Source organism: Malurus melanocephalus, unplaced genomic scaffold (genome assembly GCF_030028575.1).
Source record: "Malurus melanocephalus ecotype Western Australia unplaced genomic scaffold, MMel_1.1 scaffold_293, whole genome shotgun sequence".
Lineage (NCBI taxonomy): Eukaryota > Metazoa > Chordata > Aves > Passeriformes > Maluridae > Malurus > Malurus melanocephalus.
The window spans coordinates 653,680-674,957 of record NW_026623525.1 but is presented as its reverse complement, the minus strand read 5'-3'; the positions used below and the strand labels follow the sequence as shown (position 1 = coordinate 674,957).

The window sequence follows — 21,278 nt, the reverse complement described above, 5'->3', positions numbered from 1 at the left end:
AGGCTGGATGTGACTTTGAAGAGCCTGGCCTAGCCCAGGGCCTGGAACTAGATGATCTCTACGGCCCCTTTCCCAGTCAAACCATTCTGTGATTCTATGAATGACACCAACTCCTGAAAGTGCAGCCTGAAGTAACGATCAGTTCTAGATCACCCCAAAACTCAACTTTGGACACCTTTGCTGAGGATGTGACAAGACCCTGCAGCAGCAGCAGCACCTCTTTTTGGTCTTAAGTAGCACATACAGACTCTCAAGTCTACCTACTGCATTTACWCATCACTGCTTCAATGACCAGTTGTCACTGTTTGTCAAAACTTCAACAATATCTGCTGTAAGTAATGAAGATTACAAACCTAAGATTTATAATTAAAGGCCTGTCCTGGGTCTGGCTGGGATGAAGTTAATTTTCTTCATGGCARCTGGTATGATGCAGTGTTTTAGATTTGTGCCCAAAACAATGCTGATAACAAACTAATGTTTTAACTATTGCTGAACAGTGTGCAGAGTGCCAAGGTATTCTCTGTTTCTCATTCTGTTCACCCAAGAGGTTAGCAGGGGTCACAAGCAGACAGATGATTAAACAAAGAGATATTCCATACTTGTAACTAACCTCCTTAYAAAAATGAATGTAATGTTCTATCTTTTGCATCATGTACATGTTAGAATTCTGAAGAATTCTTGAAAACGGAGATAACAGAATCCAGATCCTGCAGGAATGCAGATAGAGAGAACAAGGACTACAGACAAAAATAAACATAGTAATATGCAGCAAATCTATCAGGTTTAGACATCTCAGTTGTGATACACAGTATGTAACCTCCTTGTTCAGTGAACTGCTCACACTACATCTAACTGCAAGATGTGCTGATTTTAACATATTTTCAGCTTCCCATCCGTGTGAAATAACACAGAGCAAACAGGGTACTTTCCTCATCATTTTGGTTATGTCAGATTGTACCAGGCCGTTTCCCAGCAAAACTGAAAGAGCTGGGGGCTGGCAYAGGGTGACTGGCCATTGCAAGCAGGTACTAGCGAACACTTCCTTAACACAGACTTTTCTACAAATCTTTTTATTCTTCATTAKGAGCACTGTTCTTTTAAATGTCTACTCCTCTCCTTCCCTTCCCTGCATATAGTGACACAATTTTGTGAGTACCAGGTATGTTCATCATCTTTCATCCAAAAAGCTGAGCCAAAATCACCTACAACACTACACATATCCTGCAAAATAAAGTACATTTGTGAAGTTGATGCAGTTGTCTGCATGTACATCAAGTCCTATTAGATGCTTACCAAGGAACCAGAAAGCAGGAAGACAAACAAAGCAAGAATGAAGTATGTGCAACTTCCCTACCACTAGTGATGGTTTTATTTAACTCTAATTAGTGGTGACTTCATTCTCATATTAACTGAGCCAAAATAACTGAAAATCCTCCCTGACCTTGACAATGGTTGAAGAAACAAAAAAGTCTATAATGAGGTCTGTTCTTACTGTTCTAAAAATGTGAAACAAATCCTCCTGGCCATTTCTAAGCAGCAAACATGTTCCTTGCAATGCTTCTCTCTCTGAACAAGAGGTTTCTGTCCCTGCTGGAACAAGAAAGCACACAGAGCATCACTTTCACCATCAGCCATCAAGTTCTATGGGACACTTGTGTGCTCCTCAGGGCAGCAACACTGGGATTGCAGGTTCTGTCTCAGSAGGACTATCAGGCACCATCTCCACTCATTGAAAATATGTAAGTTAAGAACTCTTTCCTTTATACAAAGTRATGAACATCAGCTCCTCACTGCAAAGTCTGCTCATATGCATTCTGTGACTATCTGGTCAGGTTTGAACATCAACACATTAAGAATTCAATTTAAGATTAAGATCTAACCAGCTGCTGCAAAAATATTTTAATACTTCAGATAAAAACACATGAAGATACAAAAGAAATGTTCAGAAAGCAGGACAAAATCTAACTTTTAAAATGTAGTTCAATTATACAAATTCAGATCAATGCTTTTTTTGAAAGAGAGTCTTGCTGATCTTCAGTTGCTGCTTCGGAGCCTCACAGTGCTCTTACAGAGCAACTTCAATGTGAAAGTAGTGCTCTCTGGTAACAGATTATAAAAAAAAATGATGCTGAGAGCAAATGCAAATCTTATCTGTTTTTTAGCTTCACACAAACTACTAGATAGACAGGAAAAAACTGATCACATATTAAATGTAGCAGTCTCAAAATACTATTTCTGCCCAGTGATTCGGAACTCCAGTGCTTAGGAATACCAAACACTGCTAATGTAACTGGATTCTTCCYATTACCACTTTTGTGTTGCAAGAACATTTATTTCCTATTGTAAGGAGAAACTTCTCCATTTAATTGAGGACACTCATTAATCCTCACTAACACTTAGCACTTGGAAGTTTGTTTAAAAACGTAAAATATCTGAAACATGTACAATAATTGAACTGGTTCTCATCTGAACTAGTCACACATTTGGTTTCTGCTGGAACACAGTCATTCATTAGTGACCCCAGGGCACAGGACACACCATCAGTTCAYAACCAGCAGCAGGTTCTRAAAAAACCAAAACCAACCAATCAACCAAAAACCCCTCAAACCAAACAAACAAGCCCCACTGCCAACAATCTTATCTTTCTACCATCCCTCTTTGTGTCATACTCTTCTCTACCTACACACCCAACTCCCTCCTTTCCATTCTTCCTTCTCTCTTTCTCCTGTCCAGCACTCAAAACAAAACTAAAATCATTGGCTTAAGACATGTTTAATTCTTCTATTGCTCCCATTTAGCATTCCCCAAGGAAATMATTTTGTGCCTACCAGAACTGATGAAACCTTGTTCTGGAGTGAAGTACAATGTCATATCCCTAACCATCACTGCTACCAATTAGAAAGTTGTGACAGAGTAATTTGTCAACATTTAGTTTGTCAACATTTATTCATAAGCTAAACACACTAATAATTTGATAATTATGCAGTTACACTCTTACAAATACACCTTACATATCTGTTTCTTCATGTAGCATCCGAGGAACAAGATGCTAAAATTACTGGAGTCAGCAACAATGTCATATCTTAACACCATTGYTCAAAAATCCATGAAAAGAATCCATCATTCTTATTTCTCCCTCTTTATTGTAAACCCTATTACACAGAAGTTACCATGCACCCCTAGAAGACACTCAGGGTAAAAAGATGGTTCTTGGAACACTTTTAAGAATCACAGAATGGTTTGGTTTGGAAGGGACCTTTAAAGGTCACCTCATCCAAGCCCCTGGCAATGGGCTGGAAAATCTCCAAGTAGATCAAACCCTGTTCAACCTGGCCTTGAATACTTTCAAGGATGGGGCAGACATCACCTCTCTGGACAGCCTGAGATAGTTTGCCACCTGCATTGTAAAACTGCTCTTAAGCACACAAAGTGTGCCAGGGGGAATGATGGCATTCTGCTGCAAGATGTCAGCAAAGCAGTAAAGAAACATCACTGTAGGAGGTAGACATTTTTATATTTAGCTCTTCTGCATATAAATGGTCTTTGTTAACTCATRCAGCAACTTTTTCTCTTTTTTATAACATTAGTGCTCACTAAGTCCTCTAGAATCAATGACATTTGTTCTGAAGCATGCTGATATGGGAGGTCACACTGATTAGCTCACTGCAGATTAAAGCCACTTGAGCACAGTGCAATTCCAAGATATCTGTGGAGAAAGGTAAACACTATTGTGTGTATGCTGCAAGGAAACAAAAACTCAACTACCTATTCACATCTCAGGTATCCAACCCTAGCACCACTACTCTCAACATAAGGAATGAGTTTAGAAAAGTAACCTGTACTTATTATCTTGAATTTGACTTCCAAGAATAACAAGCAACAGAGATACAAGAGATACAGTCACATACATAGGACAAGAACGAAATTCCCTGCTTACTGTATGTGGTCTGACTTGCCTTAGATAAGCAAACAAAACATGGAGTATCTCAGTTTGGAATATTACATGTACAACTCTCTCCAAAATCTTCAGGYAGTTTTGCAGCAGCTAACTCCTGTGATTGAACAGCTTTATCCATTTGGGAAACAATCAAGCTGTACAGTTAAAACTTCTACAACTATAGATTTATGGTCCACATTTTTAAAACGAGAGYAAGTACAGGGTGTGTTGCTACAATTCTGTGGAGATAACCATTACTGGAAATTAGGAATAATCCCCCTAAAAGGCACCCTGGAGACAGTTATACACAGTTTTGCTTTCTGAGCTACTTAATGGATATTCTTCAAAGAAATATTAAGGGAGTAAAAGGTTCTTAATGTGAAGTGCTCAAAACATTTTAGAAGCTATGTGGATTTGTGTGCCAAAAGCCAAATAARAATCAAGCATGAAAGGAATTAAAGGCAATATGAGCAAGGCTAAAAGCAGAAGAGGGAACAGAGAGTTTTAGAATCTCTGTGGAGAATATAATCTGTGGATAATGTGATATAACAGACATTTTTACAAAGCATTTATCACTWAGAATCAAAGCACAGTACTGAAGTCTGTTAACAGCCACAACAAGTTTGCTCTTATCAGCTTTGATGCTTCCAGTTTTGTTTTTATTCATGTCAGGTATGAGACAACAAAAGCTCAAAGCAATGCTGCTGATGCACAGGCACAGTGGCAACACTTATGATGATTTCTAACTCCTAGAGAACACTTCATACCCTAGATTAACCCAGGAGAAGAGGTCACCTCCTACGGTTTAGATAGGACTCTAATAGTGTATAATTAACATACAAGGAAGTGTTTTTTATAAAGCTGCAAAACTGGAAAAGGTTTTCACACAACAGAAACATAAAGTCTCTGGGCAGAGTTTAACAGGCAAATGAGTGAATCTGATGTTTATGGCATTAGAAGGGCAYACTTGCTGGCTCTGAATCCATTAGGGCCCTCCACAGACTGATGCATAAAAGAGCAGAATACTCCCCAGTTTTTTTGCTATGCAAGTTTTTTGGTTGAATTAATGTAGCTCAAACACTGGGACTTGCAAGTTAAACGATTGAAGAAGGTGGAGAGGACAAACTCAGCTCATCCATATTTCAARAAACTTCAGCRTTGAGTGACTGAGCCAACCTAAATRTCTGTCTTGTTTCTTCCTCCCTGCCTCTGGCCACACACTCACCTGGATGCCTCATACACCTTCTCCACTTTCTCTAGTGGTCAATAGTAGCTCTATTGACTGACTTGGTCACCCGAATTTCAGAGAGATTTCACAGATACTGGGAACTATGCTCCTTGAAGAAGGAATGAATGAGCTTTCCTATTCTTACAGTAGGTATCTGAGAGTTTCCAGGAGCTGGAATCATTCTTTCCCATGAACTGCACCAATCCATCTGGAGAGCAGCAACAGCAAACAACAAAGCTGCACACAAATAATAAACCACTCCTTCAACAGTGTACAGGGCAGAGAGCTACATGTTCATAATGTAATAATTCCAGGAGACTAAACKGCCAACCACCACCTTAATCCAGAATTTCAGACAGTATTTTCAACTCTTTGGACCCATATGATTGAGTGCCCTGATTTAAAATACAAAACCATCACCCCCATTCAACATATTCCGTTGCTGCTATAGTGCAGGCCAGCTAGATCCAACACACTGCAGATCATGTTCTTACGTTCGTCACTAGTCAAAGGCTCATGTTCTGCTGTTACAGAACAACTGAGAGGTAACAATGCCAGGAAAGCATGGGAAGTTAAATGAAATGTGAGAACTCCAATACCAAAGCAASATCTAAGTGCAGATTGTACTTGGATCTAGAAGATCACACCCCTCTTTAAGTGTTCCCAGATGAAAACCCAGATTTGGAAGAGCCATGTTTTAGTAGCCAAGCTAGTCCCTAAATCAGAATATAGAAGAAAATGTGGATACTACCTCCTTTYGTCTCAGGGAAAAACAAACAAACAAAAAAATAAAAATAAATAATAAAAATTTCTATTATCCTGTTTCAAGGAGGGAGAGAAAGGTACATGCTCACAAACACTAAGGCAAGAGTAAGGCATTGAAAATGAGTACAGCTGGTGCACAGCAAATGCACACAGCAGCTCCTGACAAGAGCTGTCAGCTCTGTCCCCTGCACAATCTCCAGCCATCAGTCACAGCACCGCAGGACAAGTGCAGCAGAGCACTCCTCTCTGCCTCAAGCTAAAGAAAATGTACTACCCAAACCCATCCCAACAAATGCAAGCACAAGAGATAAAGAAATARTGCATAACACAAGGTATTCAAGCAGATTTTCAAAAATCTGGCAATCTGGCTAAGTTTCTGGGGTTTTGGCTAACAGAAAYATATTGGCAGCACACAGTAGCTCTATTTTTTGCTGCAGCAGCAGGACTTTTTCAGCATCCTGGCCAGTCTACCCAACCTTGCTCAAACACATTAACACTTCCACTGCACAAATATACCAAATGCTTAGAGACAGGAATGGGCTGCAATGCACGGAGCTAAAGACAAGACCTCCAAGTACCCACCAAGTGGACTGTCTCACCTGCAGTCCTTCTGCACTGCCCTGTACTCACCTTCTCCAAAATTATAGATAAAACTAACTCCATGCCAGTCTCTAACTCGTTCTTGGAACTTATTAATTTGTGGGGCCTACACTGGCACTACCAGTTCCTGTGAAGCATCAGTGGAGATGACAAAATTCATGGGGARTGCAAGGGCATAACAAAGAGATAATGCAGAAAAAGATGATGGATGAAAAAAAGGGGATGATGCAGAAATCAAGAAGTTAGCTGGCAACCAGACCACTTTGTAACTAAAGATTATTGGCATGGAATCAGTAAGGAGACAGATGGTGAAGGAAAAATCAGAGTGCCATGTTAAGAAGTTACACAATATTCAAGAAGACAGAGTACCCTCCAAATTACCTAATAAACAGTCAAGAAGTTTAAATGACACATTAAATGGCATTTCCGAATTTTCAGAACACCAGAACTTAAAATGAAAAAGCTACGTACCGTGCAATGCAATTGCTAAAAATCCACTCTCCCCTGTATCAGGATTACCTGACTAGTYCGTCACACCCTTAAAAACGTATCCCACAAAACTAATTAATATTTAAGTAATAACAATACAAGACTGAAGCCAAACTACAGGGTCAGGGTCAGTAAAAACCCCTTCTTTTTTGCTGAATGCTTCCTCAGAAGGATCTGACAGGCGGGATGAGCCCCGGCTCGTCCCTGTGGGGATCCGGCCCGAGGGCTGTGCTGGGCCAGGCCCAGGGGGACTCGATGTTTTAAGAACTACCAGGAAAATGCTGCTTGCCACGGAAAGCATAAAAAAAGTCCCAACAACCCCAAACGCACGGATATATTAACACCGCCAAACCGCGGAGAGCAGGGCCGGCAGCCCGATGCCTTCCTGCAGCCACGGCTCGGCCCGGCGGCTGCAGCAGCTCCGCGGACGCGGCTCCGTGCCCGGACACCCGCACAGCACACCCGGGCCCGGCTGCGACCGCGGCCGCTCCCCGCCCTCAGCCGGGATCCACGCACGGCCCAGCCCGGCACAGCCACTGACCTGCGGCAGCAGATGCAGGAGCAGCCAGAGGCGGAACCGGGCCGGCCACGCCGCCATCCCGGGCCCACCGCGCCGCCGCCGCTTTGTTCCGACCTGGGCCGGGCCGGACCCTTCAGCACCGGGACCCAAAGCCCGCCCCGGACGTCCCGCCCCGAGCCGCCAACGGGCTCCGCCGGGGAGCGACGTCACTTCTGGCGGCGCCGAATGAAATGGCGAGCGGCGGTGGCGGCGGCGGCGGCGCGGGGAAGATGGCGGTGAGGAGCGGGGTGGTCTGGGTGCCGGTGCCGGGGTGATGCCGGTGTCGGTCCCGGTGTGGTGCCGGTCCCGGTGTGGTGCCGGTCCCGGTGCGGTGCCGGTCCCGGTGCGGTGCCGGTCCCGGTGCGGTGCGGTGCCGGGATGGTGCCGGTGCGGTACCGGGATGGTGCCGGTGCGGTGCCTGTGCGGTGCCTGTGCGGTGCCGGGATGGTGCCGGGATGGTTCCTGTCCCGGTGCGGTGCGGTGGCGGTGCGGTGCCGGGATGGTCCCGGTCCCGGTGCGGTCCCGGTCCCGGTGCGGTGCGGTGCCGGTCCCGGTGCGGTGCGGTGCCGGTCCCGGTGCGGTCCCGGTCCCGGTGCGGTGCGGTGCACGGTGCGGTGCCGGGATGGTGCCGGTGCCGGTGCCGGTCCCGGTGCAGTGCCGGTGCTGAACCCGCTTCCCCGTCCCCGTCCGCCGCCGCGCTCCCCCGCAGGAGCGATCCGGGGCTGTGTCTCCGCGGAGACCGGGCCGCCTGTGCTCTGCTTTAACCGGGCCGCCTGTGCTCCGCTTTAACCGGGCCGCCTGTGCTCCGCTTTAACCGGGCCGCCTGTGCTCCGCTTTAACCGGGCCGCCTGTGCTCCGCTTTAACCGGGCCGCCTGTGCTCCGCTTTAACCGGGCCGCCTGTGCTCCGCTTTAACCGGGCCGCCTGTGCTCTGCTTTAACCGGCCGCCTGTGCTCTGCCGTAGGATAAAGAGAAGAAGAAGAAGGAGAGCATCTTGGACCTCTCCAAGTACATCGACAAGACCATCCGGGTGAAGTTCCAGGGCGGGCGGGAAGGTGAGCCCGGCGCAGCACGAAGCTCTCGTGCCTTTCGCTGTTTTCCCTCATCCGGTGCCTTTCGGCTCTGCCCTCCTGCTCACGCTGCTTCCCTTCAAGGGAAGGCGAGGAGTAGCGGGTGCTTTTGCTTATTAATGGCTGCAGTTACTGGTGTGAAGCTTTTATCCTTTAACGTTTCTATTAATCTGGGTGCACTTTTTGTGGTTCTCCTATGCATCTCTTCTTTTATCAGTTGTCTGGAACAGCCTTGTTTTGGCTGGGTTTTTCTTTTACATTGCAAGGGTGCMCTTAAAGCAGCAAATAAGCATTTATGGTTGTAATAATTAATACAACTGTCGTGCCTTTCATCTCTTGACATGGTAAGCATGCCCGGAGTTCATGATTCAATATATGTCACCATGCCTTTCCATCTCTGTGCTTTCCGTAGCTGGGAAGGTACATTCCAATGYGTTTGGTGCCACCTGAAGGTACTTGTTTGTCTGAGTTAACCATGTGCTGCGTTTTAAAATTCTGCTGRGACCTAATGCTTGTAAGAGTTTGGAAGTTACTTGGACTCCTTATTGATAAGTGTATTTTTCAAACTGGGAAGTAACTCTGTATTATTTAGTGGCTAGTCTTGTGRAATCATGTTCTGCATTGGGACAAAGTGCTGTCTATTTGCAGTGCCTTCCCGTGAGAGCTGATGTGCCAGGAGGGCACCTGGAAGATGGTGTTTCTGAGGAAAAAACTTAAACTATGATCTTGCTTCATTTTAACCATAGCCTTTCATTAAGGATGGTTTTTTTGGTTTTGAGGTTGCTTTTTCTTTCTTTGTGTGACTTGTACTGATTTTTATGCAGAAGTATTCTTAAAATGACTGTGAAATTAGCTGAAAGCAAAATTATTAGTGTCTTGAAGAACATTTTGAAGAATCAGTCTTAAAGCCTGTCAGTTTGAATAGGCACAATACAGACCAGGTTTTGTTCGCTTGCCATTGATAAAGAGGACACTGTTTAGWATCTCTGGTCTCATTTGCTTGGTCTTGCTTGAAGGAGGGAGCAGGGCTGGAGAACAGAATGTATCTTTCTTGCAGTCTTACGTTGCTGTATGCCTTGTTTTGGTCTCTAATTATTGTTTTCTGTGTGGTCTTCAATAGCAAGCGGTGTCTTGAAAGGATTTGACCCTCTTCTGAACCTTGTGCTGGACGGTACCATTGAGTATATGCGAGGTRAGTGTTATGTGTGGAAAGCTTCCCCTTCCTGAAGGGTTTTCTTAACMGAAATCCTACAGCTCTGGGAGCGGATAAGATGAAACTTTGGGTTACCATCATGCCAGTTGCAGCATGCTTGGGATAACTATGTTAAAAAGAAAGAGATAAGATGACTGGTCTTTGGGACCTGATGACATGCCCTCAGGRGTCCTGAGGGAATTGGCTSATGTAGTTCCCAAGTTACTCTAAAGTATTCAAAAAGTCATGGCAGTCAGGTGATGGGAAAGGGAAACATTGAGCCCATTTTTCAAATGGGTAGAAAGGAGCCTGGGAGCTACTGTCCTCTCAGCCTCACCTGTGTGCCTGGGAAGATGATGGAACAGATCCTTCTTGGAGTTCTGCTAAGGCTTRTGGAGGACAGAAAGGTGATTTGAGACATCCACCACGGCTTCACCARGGGAAAATCCTGCCTGACSAAGCCAGTGGTCTTCTGTGATGRAGTGACTCCATCAGTGCACAAGGGGAAGGGCTTACACATGTCATTTACCTGTACTTCTGTAAAACTTTTGACACTGTCCCCACAGAGATCCTTCTCCCTAAATTGAAGAGGTGGACTGTTGAACAATTGAACAGGGTGGGCTGTTTGGTGAATGTGGAACTGGTTGGATGGTCATATCCAGWGGGTAGTGGTCAATGGCTTAATGTCCTCGTGAACATCAGTGGCAGGGGATGTCCRTCAGGGATCTCTGTGGGGACCAGTACTGTTTAGTGTCCATCAGTGACATAGGGGGATCAAGTTTACCCTCAGTCTGCTGGTGACACACCTGAAGGATGGGACCAGCCAGGGGGACCTGGGCAAGTTTGTGAAGTGGGCCCACAGGAACCTCATGAGTGCAAGTGCAAGGTCCTGCAAGTGCAAGGTCCTGCTCCTGGTTTGGGACAGCCCCTGGTATCCATCCAGGCTGAGGGATGCACAGATGGAGAGCAGCCCTGCTGAGAAGGACTTTGACATGCTGGTGGATGAGAGGCTGGACAATATGTGCTTGCAGCTCACAAAGCCAGCTGTATCCTGGGCTGCATCCCTAGCAGGGATGGGGGATTCATCCCCAGGGAGGRGATTCTGCTCCTCTGCCTTACTCAGGTGAGAACCCACCTGGASAGTCCTGGAGTTCAACATCAGCAGTACCTGGAGCTGCTGGAGAGAGTCCAGAGGAGGCCATGGAGATGCTCCRAGGGATGAAGCCCATCTGCTCTGGAGATAGGACAGGAGAGCTGGGGAAGAGCCATCTGGGGAGATGTTATTGTGGCCTGTCAGTACTTTAGAGGGACATAAAAGAAATGATAGAGGATGAATGTTTCAGCAGGCCCTGTTGTGACAGGGCAAGTGGTAATGGGTTTAAACTGAAGTAGTGTTGRTTTAGATACAAGRAAGAGGGTTTTTTTGTTTATAATGAGGGTGATAAAAACGCTGGGACAAGTTGCCTGGAGAGGTGCCCCATCATTGAGAGCATTTGAAGTTGGGACTCTGAGCAGCCGATTCTGGTTAAAGATGCCKCTCATTGCAGAGGGGCTGGACTAGATGRYRTTTAAAGGTYCTTTCCAATACAAACCAYTCTGTGATTCTACWGCAGAAGTTAGATTAAGCACATTTCCTRTGATAGAATATCCTGGTAGTCCTTGCTTKWGCTCCTCCAGTTATCTCATTAGCTGCTCTTGTCCTCTRAAGCTTGAATAAAGCAGTGTGTCTTTTTCTCRTCGCTGAAACAAAAWGTATCATTTGATAGGACAATGCTTKTGAGGAGTGTTCTCTTACCTGCTTAAAAGCAAACACCTGAAGCTTTGAATTTTCTCTTTAAAAGGGAGATTTAAAACATGTTGTTCATTTTTATTGAATATAGTGATATCTCATGGAAGATAGAACTGGCTGATTTGTGTTGTCCCAATCCAGCCCTGTTTGGCCTGGTCTGGGAATGGACTGGTGCTCTCTTCCCTGGTGCATTTAGAAGTCAGGGTCTTTTTCTGGTTTGCATTGATCCCCAGGTATTTGTCTCTAATGACATTTGAAATGGGATCAAGAGCTTTTTTTAATCACTCACATGTATGCTAWTGGTTAGATGAATGAAAGGGTCTTTGAATTCTTTAATAAATGTGTTCTGCTTTGTGTTGCATACAAAGCAAAGTTATTTGTTGCTCATTGTCAGTAAGATCTGGAAAAYATCAGATGTCACTGCTGCATCACTTGTATAGTCCATGTGTTCTATTAAAACAATGCAGTTATGCCAGGAAAAAACATGCATGTCTGTGCCTTTTGAARTTAATGGAATTTGGTTTCTTTTTCTTGTTTTCCTGTTCTAACCATGGATCTCTGCTTTTTAGATCCGGATGATCAATTCAAATTAACAGAAGACACACGTCAGCTGGGACTTGTGGTTTGCAGAGGGACTTCTGTGGTTCTGATTTGTCCACAGGATGGAATGGAAGCTATTCCAAACCCTTTCATTCAGCAGCAAGATGGCTAATGCTTTCTTTGGATTGTCTCTGAAAACCTCAGGGTTGCAAGTCATTGGAGAAAGCTATCAGGGTACAAGAAGYTTTTGGTTTTGGGGGGTGGGAGAAGGAGTTTGAATGTGTATTAGTTAGTGTAAGGAGAAAAGGCAACTGTTATTTTTGTGGCTTTCATAAATGGTGAGAGGATGGGGAATGTAAGAAGTATGTTCTTGTTTTCCTTCCACCCCCAAGTAAATGAGTAACTATGTTGTTTARAGCTGACAGGAGAGAGCATATTGTGACAAATTATCTGAGACCCTCTTGATCTTGTGAGTTTTTGAAACAATGTTATAAAATTAGTTAAGAATGCCCTGAATATTGGTAATATTCTTTCCATTTTTGAGAACATTAAAATGTATTTAATGGTAATTAATCTAAATCCCAAATATAGCAGAACCTGTTTTTCTTCCTCTTAGATGCCAGTACTCAGCTGGGAAGCATTATGTTATAGCYTTCCTGCTCTTGAGTTCAGTCTCTTTTGTGCAGGAAAATTACCTTCCTTGTATAGTGTCATCAACTTTACAAGAGTTGTAGCCAAGARGGTAATTTCCAGCTTGTCCAGATGTGGTGGGCTAAGATCTGTGTTTCAGCAGGGTCACATWTTTCTRCAGAAGGACTGGTCTAACTTGTGGGATTCTTGGTTGAGTGACTTGAACCATATGGAGGTATCTATTTGATACTTGAAATTTTAGGGGAAGAATATTTAAAATCCTAATGTTTGTTCAGTTGTAGGCAGTGTCTGGAAATACTGCATTTTTTTTATACTGTAGYTATCTACTTGTGGTTCTGCTGGCTATAAATTGATTTGTAAGTAAACATTTTTATTTCTTTTATACTGCAAAAAGTACAAGGTTTGAGGAGTTTTGAGTGAATAAAGACAAATTAATCTGTTTCTAAATGTCTGGTTTTTTAGCCTGTAAAAGAGCACTACAGCTGACATTACAGTTCTTCAGCCRTAAATCCAAATAAAATTTGTTCAGGACGCCTAAACACTGCAAAATCAGAAGGGACCTGAGCAGAAGCTCAGACAGGGAATTGATGGGAGAGACCTGAGAGCATCTGGTCCTTCTTCTGGAGCATTTTAAAGACTGCCTGGTTGAGGTGTGTGCCTGGAGCCTGGATGTAACCTCCTCTGCCACCTGCCTTTCCCTTTATGGAGCACCTTTTATGAGGAGGCTGTGGCAGAGTGAATTGTTTTGCTGGCAGCAGCAGTTTTGTTCCTGGAGGTGGTCAAGAACACATGTCAAGTACAGATTTGTATTGATTATTTTGGCCACAGCACTTTTCTGCCATGCATGGCCTTTCCTGGGTCTGCTCTGAAATGGGTGTGAGCTTAGAGTCAAATTTTGGTTCAGTGAATCTGACTTTTCCAGGAGGCTCTGAAAGGAGGGACCAGGTGTCTTGTGTGATGTATTGCCTCTGTGAACTTAGGTGCTTCTGGATTTTAATCTGGGGGCTCRCAGAGCTGTCTGTAGAGTTGTGCTCCTCACAATCTAGTTTCTAATGCTACAGAACTTGTTCGTGCAACTGCACAGCTCAAAAGAATCCTTTACAGCGTGAGGAGCAGAATTTGTGGGCAGAGTCTTGAACTGTCCTTTAGGTGGGAGAAAGAGTGCTGCTGTTAGTGTAGCATGTTACTGGTGTCATCTTTGCACACTAAGTGTAGTCTCAGAACTGCTGAGGTGCTCTGGGATGGATTCTGGGCTCTCAGTGCGAGGTCTAAAGCCACAGATCAAGTGTGTAAACTCTGGAGGGGGGCATGTTTTCAATATTTCCTGCTCTGTTGATCAGTTGCTTGGTCTCCATTGTGAGTTGCATGGCTCTCCTTTTCTGTAGCCCAGACTTTGGGGTTATACTTGGGAGTCAAGTACCTGAAAATGTGAAAACGACAGGAGACAGACATTTTATCAGGGCCTTCTGTGATAGTGCAAGGGGTAATGGTTGAAGCTAAAAGAGGGGTGATCMAGACTAGAAATAAGGAAGAAAGTTTTTATGATGAGGGTGGTGAGGCAATGACACAGCTTGTGTTTGCTGAAGTCTGCCAGGAACCCAGAATGAGTCTTGCTGGTATGGGCTCTTTGGGTAAGAGACTCTACTTCAAGGTCACTATGCAAATCTCATCACTTAATAGCTTTGGAAAAATTCACTGTGGCATCAGTGAGCAGTTGCTTGTCCTGTATCTGTTTATTTAGTGCATTTGGATTGAGGATGACTGAACATGTGAAGCCATCTGGGTATGAATGGGAGCTGACTCCTTCCTCTTCTCTCATGCTGAAGTATAAAGCTGGATAATTAATAAAAATGGTAACACTTTGGTATTTGATTAAACTTGAATTAATGAAAGATATGGTAATGGTTGCTTTTTTCCAAATGGGTTCAATGTTTTCCACAACTTCTTGGTATTTACTCAGTGCTTAGGAAGCTTTTGGTTGTTTCTCCTCTTTTTTCTTTCTAGCCAGGCTCTTTGCTTGGCTAACACCTGCTCTAATTTGCTGTGGCCTTACCTGTTAAAAGTAGATGCAGTTAAGTCTACATTTTTTTAATTATACAGCTGTTCTGCTATTGCTGTTCARAAAGCAGCAGGAAAGACAGAAGAGCAAAGCAGGAGAGTAGAAAACATTCTATTTTTAGGACAAGATTGGCTTATCTCATATTTATCCCAGCTAGCGGGGGTAATGTTTCCAGAGATCTCACATGGGTAAGGGCTGCATAAGACTGAGTTAATTTTAACTGCCTGGCAGTCAACAAGCATGGAGCCTGCACCAGAGCCACRGGAGCTGGGACCTCAGACAGAAATGGTTGCAGACACAATTCTTGAGGTTGGAGAGAGACTCTTCCAGGTCAGCCGTAGGGTGCTTTCGGTACACAGTCGATATTTTRAAGCCATGTTTTTCGGAGGAGCAAGAGAGAGCTCTGAGCAGCACATWGTGCTCAAAGGGATTGATGCAGTGCCTTTTCAGGCACTACTTGAGTTCACTCGCACAGCCCAAGTGTTCATAGGTCAAGAAAATGTGACCAGCTTACTGGAAACAGCTGATTTTTTTCAGTTTGACAGGGTGAAACTGTTGTGTGAGAAATTTCTGGAGAGAGAGCTGCATGTTTCCAATTGCCTGGGCCTGATGATCTACTCRCAGCAATTTGCCTTTACAGAATTGTATGTGTCTGCTATGAATGTGGCTCTCACTCACTGGGGGGATGTGATAAGCCAGGAAGAATTTAAGGCACTACCCAAGGAAATGCTGATGCAGCTCCTGAAAAGTGATGACCTCTTCGTTTCACGAGAAGATGTGGTTTTTGACAGTATTACAATTTGGATAATGGAGGACCCAGCAACAAGAGAGGAAGAATTTCTGGATTTGGTGGGCGAAGTCAGGGTCACTTTTCTTAGTTTGTCGTTCCTTGATATCTTGGTGAAACGCAGCAAGCGTGCTGGAGAGACAGATACCTWTTCCAGACTGATAAAGAAGTTAGACAGCTGTCCTCCACCCAGCTGGCAAAATCCGAAGCTGTGTCCTTATGCTGGTCGGAGCTATGACACCTTATATGTCCTGGGAGGAAAGCATGACAAGGAGCAGCAAGAATTATTTCTCTTTCAACCTAAAACAGGGAGCTGGCAGGCTTGTTCTCCACTGCAACGCAGGAACCTCACCCAGTATGCAGTGGCAGCAGTAGGTAACTCACAGAGAAGGGAGACTGAGAAAGTGCAAACAGAAGTTGAGACTGAGAGTCCCAAATGCAGGGAGTCCAGCTGCTGTTGTAAAACTGTTGTGCTCAGCATTGCTRAAACCTCATTCATATTGGTGTTCATATTTGTTCAAAAGATGATTTTGTTTTCCTTAGTCCTGGGAGAATGCTGGACAACACTGAGTGTTTCTTCTCGTATAGCAGAAACTATGGATTCTGTTGAGCTCCTTACATTGGCTTTATCTGGAGTTAGACTAAAGAYTTGGCTTTAAGTAATGTATATTTTTGGCCTTCTCTTTTTTAGTGGTTTAGACAGATGACAGGTGACTTCTGACTTATAGTTGCCACTACATTAAAGTTATCCATGGATTTTAGGAAATCTCTATGCTTGGAGGCTTTCAAGTCTGCTCAATACCATGGCTTCCTGTATTAGTGTTGGTGATAGTCCCATTTCTGGTAGGTGTTTGGAAGGGGATAGTGCCATTTCTGGTAGGTGTTTGGAAGGGGATAGTGCCATTTCTGGTAGGTGTTTGGAAGGGGATAGTCCCATTTCTGGTAGGTGTTTGGAGGGGGATAGTCCCATTTCTGGTAGGCATTTGTAAGTGAGATCCCCAGAGGCTCTTTCCAACCAGTGTTTCCATGATTCTGTTCAGAAATGAGAGAGGCTTGGAAAAACTGGCTACGTACTGTAGGTCCCATGTATCTGTGTGGATGTGGAATTAAATACTGCAGACTTATTGATAGAGCAGTGATTTTCTCTGCTCATCTTGCACCTTATCAGTACAGCCCAGGAAGAAATGATAACCCCAGCCATCAGGAGCAATTTTTTAGCCTTYGTATGACTAATATTTTCTTTGCTGTCTTTCCAGGGAGCTTCCTTTTTGTGACAGGAGGGTATTTCCGGGATGAGTTTGTGTGGTACAGTGTGGATTGGGTGCTTATCTACAATTGCTTGGACAATAGCTGGCAGGAAGGGCCAGCCATGAAGAAATCCCGCAATAGCCACTGTGCAGTGGGAGTGGGGCTCTATCTGTAYGTTCTGGGAGGGAGCACAGATGAAGGGATAATCCCAGCAGTGGAACGCATGGCTTTGATGGAATCAGAGTGGGAAAGCATGAGACCCATGGCTCAGCCTGTGGAGAGAGGCGATGCTGTCAGTGTGGGAACATGGATCTATGTGGTCTGTGGTCTGGATGAGAATGGACATGTGTATGATGGAGTGCAGAGGCTGAACACAGAGACAGATAGCTGGGATGTCATCTCATTCTCTCCACTTCCAAGGTAAGAAATCGTTTTCCGGGACCTGGCAGAAGGTGAAAGATTCTGCTCCAAGAAGAGTTTAGACTGTAGAAATCCAGAAGTCCCCACAACACCTCTGTGAATCTCTGTTTAAATGGGACTTCTGATTTGCCAACCGAGGTCACACTGAATATTTCAGGGGCCAAATCTTTCTGTTGATTCTGATCAAGAGTTTCTTCCTTCTCAGGTATGACCTCTGCATCACATCCCTGAATGGGGCTCTGTACACGATTGGAGGGGGAGCTTTTCGATTTGATGTGGAGACYGATGAATGGACCCAGGTGAATGAAGAATGCTTGACCAAGAAGTTCTTCATGGGATGCAGCACCGTGAATGGACAAATTTATCTCCTTGGACAGAGGAAGGGAAACAGTGCCCTCCCCACTGTAGTCCTCTTTGATCCCTACATTGATATGTGCCAGGTCATAGATAACAAACTCCCTTGCCCCCTTCCTATTCGTGGCTGTGTCTCTGTGCGAAGATTCGATACGTGGGCATGAGAGTGAAGTGCTTTACAACTGAAGGGAGTTAGATTGCATCAAGTTTGGCCTGTGACATTTTTAAAATTTTGTTCCTTTGTAATTTTACCTTTTTATTTTTTTTTCTACTTGACAAATGAACTTGAAGCCAAAGCCAGTGAAAACTTTGTCTTCACAAAGGCTGTATTTCATTATTGAAATTGGCGATCAATATTGTTATGGTACATAAACTCCTTAGGGTTGATGCTCAATAAAGGTCTGTTCTGACCTTTAACCTCTGTGGCTCTCTATCTTTTAAATAGCTGAAAGAAAGAAGAAAATCTTCTTCTTTCTAACACTGCATCAGTGTTAGAAAATGTAATGGGATTTAAATAACAAATCAAATGTGTGTCAAAGGACCCTTCAGCAGGATTATAAGCCAGTACTGCTGTAGGACAAAGCAAAAACATCCCCAAACAGCAATTGCTGTCACACCATACCCAATATTAGTATAATTTAAGCCAGAAATAAGAAAATTTCATGGGTTATATAATTATGGCTAAAATTACCTTCATCCCAGGCTGGAAAGCAACACAAAAGGAGGGAGACTATTCTGAATTTATGCATCCAGGAATGTGATCACAAACCTTTGCACACTGAATCTTAAGAATTTGGCTTCAGTGTCCTTAGTGCTCTTTGGGTTCATGGCTGCTGAGACTCAAAATAAAAATGTCCATCCCCAAGCACTGAAATGAAAGTCCAAGGAGCAGAGCCTGCACCTAGCCCTAATTAAAGACTGTCTATGAGGAAGAGCATTTCCTGGGCAGAACTATGGATTTAGGGTGGTAGGGAATTGATATGCAAGGACATTCAGGCCTCCCAAGGGTGAGTGGCTGAGAGGGTGACTGCCCCACGGGTGAAACAGAAATGAGCTCTCAGGTCCAGGGGCCAGCCATGCCCTGGAGGCTGTATGAATCCTTTACATGTGGACATTCTCGTGCATCATTTGGGGCTTTAAAAAGAAAGCATCTTACTTGAACGGACAAGGTACAATAATTCCTGGGCAAACCCTACCCCAGGGATCCCAATGAAGGCTCTTGTACCCCACCAACGTGTAGGGGTGGAGTGACATCCTGCTCAAGGCTGGTGCTCCACAGAGAAAGGGTGGCTGCCTGCCTTCCAGCATTACAGCCTGCAGAGTGAATTCCAGAATCCTTCAGCAGAAAGCAGGTTCAACCTGTGAGTTATGTGATGTCAGACTGCCAGCAAGTTTCAAATAAGATTTTCCTAACAGCATAGGATCTGATATTCTAAAAAGATTTAATGCAAAAGGTACATAAAACAGACTTTTTTGTTTATGTGTAATTTTTTACATTTACTTAACATTTTTTGTTACACTATAAATTCTGAAAATTAGATCTTTTGCAAGAAATTACAAGGCGAAGCATTGTCCAAACCATAAACCATCCCATTAAAATGCCGACATTGTAACACTTCTATTTTTCAATTTTGAAAATTTCAACAAAATATCTGAATGAAATCTTAACAAAATAATACATCCATATGGAACATTTCCATTTATTATGTATAATTTCTGGTGGAAAAGTGTGCATTTGGAAGAGTCTCAATTCCTTTTCATTTTAGGGGACTTTTCCCTAAGTAGACATTCAGTAAGCAAAATCTTTCCGACATTGGAGTTATCTTGTAGAATTCATACAGTAAATATAGCTTGTATCATTTGGCCAGGCCTTAGTTGCAATGGTTTATCGCAGAGCCTGATCATTTAATACTACCCAAGTGAAAACTTATTTTCCATTTAAGCCATTGCCTTTCACATTCACATCCTTTCATGAGGTGGCTGGCAATGACTGCTGCTGAAATGTCTGTCTTCTGAAATTGCAAATTGGTTCAATTTTCCACGGTTGTAGTTTATTATCTCATGAACCTTTCAGGAAGGCTTTGAGATAATCACAGAGAGCTGTCATAACTTCAGTAGCTTGTTCAACCCCTATTCCAATACAGTGGCACTGTCGCTGGTAGACTCTTTCCCCGATGAATAATTACAGGGCAGTAGTAAAAGAATAATCCTAACGGAAGAATTATAGAAAACATCTCCTGAAGTGACTTAACTGCCTATAGATGTGATGAAATTCACCTCCACCAGGCAAGACTGCAGTGAAGTCCTGTCCAGYCTCTCCCCCAGCTCTTGTTCAGCCTTCTCACATTCCAAAGACATCCTGGATCCTGGTGTTTTGCAGCAAGCTCTGTGTTATTCTTTGCTTTTTGCTAGATCCTCTGCTTCGCTCCTGTCACTCTTTTCAGTGTCACTTCTGTCATCTTGTTCTTTTCTGAAAAAAAGAAAGCTTAAATGAATGGCCAAACCTGTATCATGGTATATATTGGAGAGGACTAGTCCTGTTTTCATTCACAACCCTGGGGSCTTAACCTGGCAGCTAAAATAAAAATAACAGGTGTGATCATGTCCTTRGAAGCCCGTGCTGCAATTATCTCTGCATTGGGAGATTGACATAAGCTGACAGGGGTTTAACTCTACTATGGTTTCACCTAACTTTTGAATGTATTTTGGTCACCCTAGGAATGCTCCTGTAATGTGACTCCCTGAAAATAAGATAGTATTTACTCTACATATAGTTATTCAGCATATTTTCCTGTATAATTTATTACCCTTGAAGCTGTGACAGCCAACACATATTTGTCCAGCAAGCCTATGGACTGGGCTCCTTATTTTGCAATTGTCTACAACCTTGAGCGTATCCTCCATCACTTCCTCAGAAAAAACCTGCTTTTTCTTTGATGAAGGGGCAGCAGTAATTTATCTTTGATGAAGGGGCAGCTCAAGATAAGTAAAAGGCAAAGCACCAACACTGTGGAGAGGGGTTTTTTTGGCCCCAGATCCCCAAAGCTCCCATTAATTTTCTCAGATACTCCCTCAGTGCCATCTGCCGGCGTTAGCAAGCCAGGCTGGGGAGCTGCCCTCTGATGATGCTTCTCCCAGTGATCCCTGTACAAGGTGTGATTTGCATCAAGAAGCTGCTGGAGGCACCCAAAACTCAGAGATCCAGATACACCGTGTGCTGTCTGCCAGGCTTACCTGGTTACTCCTTCCTTAGTCCACTTTGGACACACCAACAGGTTTCTGTTTTCCAATACTACAAAGTGAGAAGCCATTAGGCATTGAAGAGAAAGGCATGTGGAGAGCTCCCATGTCAMCAGGACACAACTGCAAGCTAGAGGTGAGGTCCTGCTCTGATCTGCGTGAGATAAGGTATCCATRCAGCTCCCAACATAAGCCTTCAGACGCTCTTGGGCTCTATGATGGGCAGTCCCATTTCTGTCCCCGTTCCCTGCAGGCAGGTAGGAGTCAACCTGAACCTCAGAGTCTCTCATGAGCAGTGGTGGCTGTCTTGGATTGAAAGACAGGTGTTTGCTAATGAAGGCAGGGACCCCC

The 21,278-nt window shown here is 44.0% G+C and overlaps 3 protein-coding genes across 4 annotated transcripts in view; 2 read left to right on the top strand and 1 right to left on the bottom strand.

Annotated features, from left to right (window-relative positions):
- SPPL2B (signal peptide peptidase like 2B) overlaps window positions 1-7,718 on the bottom strand; it is a 23,861-nt gene extending 16,143 nt beyond the window's left edge. The window contains exon 1 of one of the 2 annotated variants that reach the window (XM_057376849.1): window positions 7,561-7,718. In XM_057376849.1, coding sequence (XP_057232832.1) covers window positions 7,561-7,617 — 57 coding nt within the window. In that variant the 5' untranslated portion in view covers window positions 7,618-7,718. The remainder of the gene's footprint in view (window positions 1-7,560) is intronic. The other variant, XM_057376848.1, reaches the window with a different exon arrangement.
- Window positions 7,719-7,731: 13 nt separating this feature from the next.
- Window positions 7,732-13,260, top strand: LSM7 (LSM7 homolog, U6 small nuclear RNA and mRNA degradation associated). The gene is made up of 4 exons (XM_057376853.1): window positions 7,732-7,814; window positions 8,542-8,632; window positions 9,768-9,839; window positions 12,198-13,260. The coding sequence occupies exons 1-4, from the start codon at window positions 7,770-7,772 to the stop codon at window positions 12,338-12,340; spliced, it is 351 nt and encodes a 116-aa protein (XP_057232836.1). The 5' UTR covers window positions 7,732-7,769; the 3' UTR covers window positions 12,341-13,260.
- Window positions 13,261-13,329: 69 nt separating this feature from the next.
- Window positions 13,330-18,107, top strand: LOC130579795 (kelch-like protein 23). The gene is made up of 3 exons (XM_057376856.1): window positions 13,330-16,040; window positions 16,922-17,333; window positions 17,539-18,107. The coding sequence occupies exons 1-3, from the start codon at window positions 15,119-15,121 to the stop codon at window positions 17,849-17,851; spliced, it is 1,647 nt and encodes a 548-aa protein (XP_057232839.1). The 5' UTR covers window positions 13,330-15,118; the 3' UTR covers window positions 17,852-18,107.
- The last annotated feature ends 3,171 nt before the right edge of the window (window positions 18,108-21,278 follow it).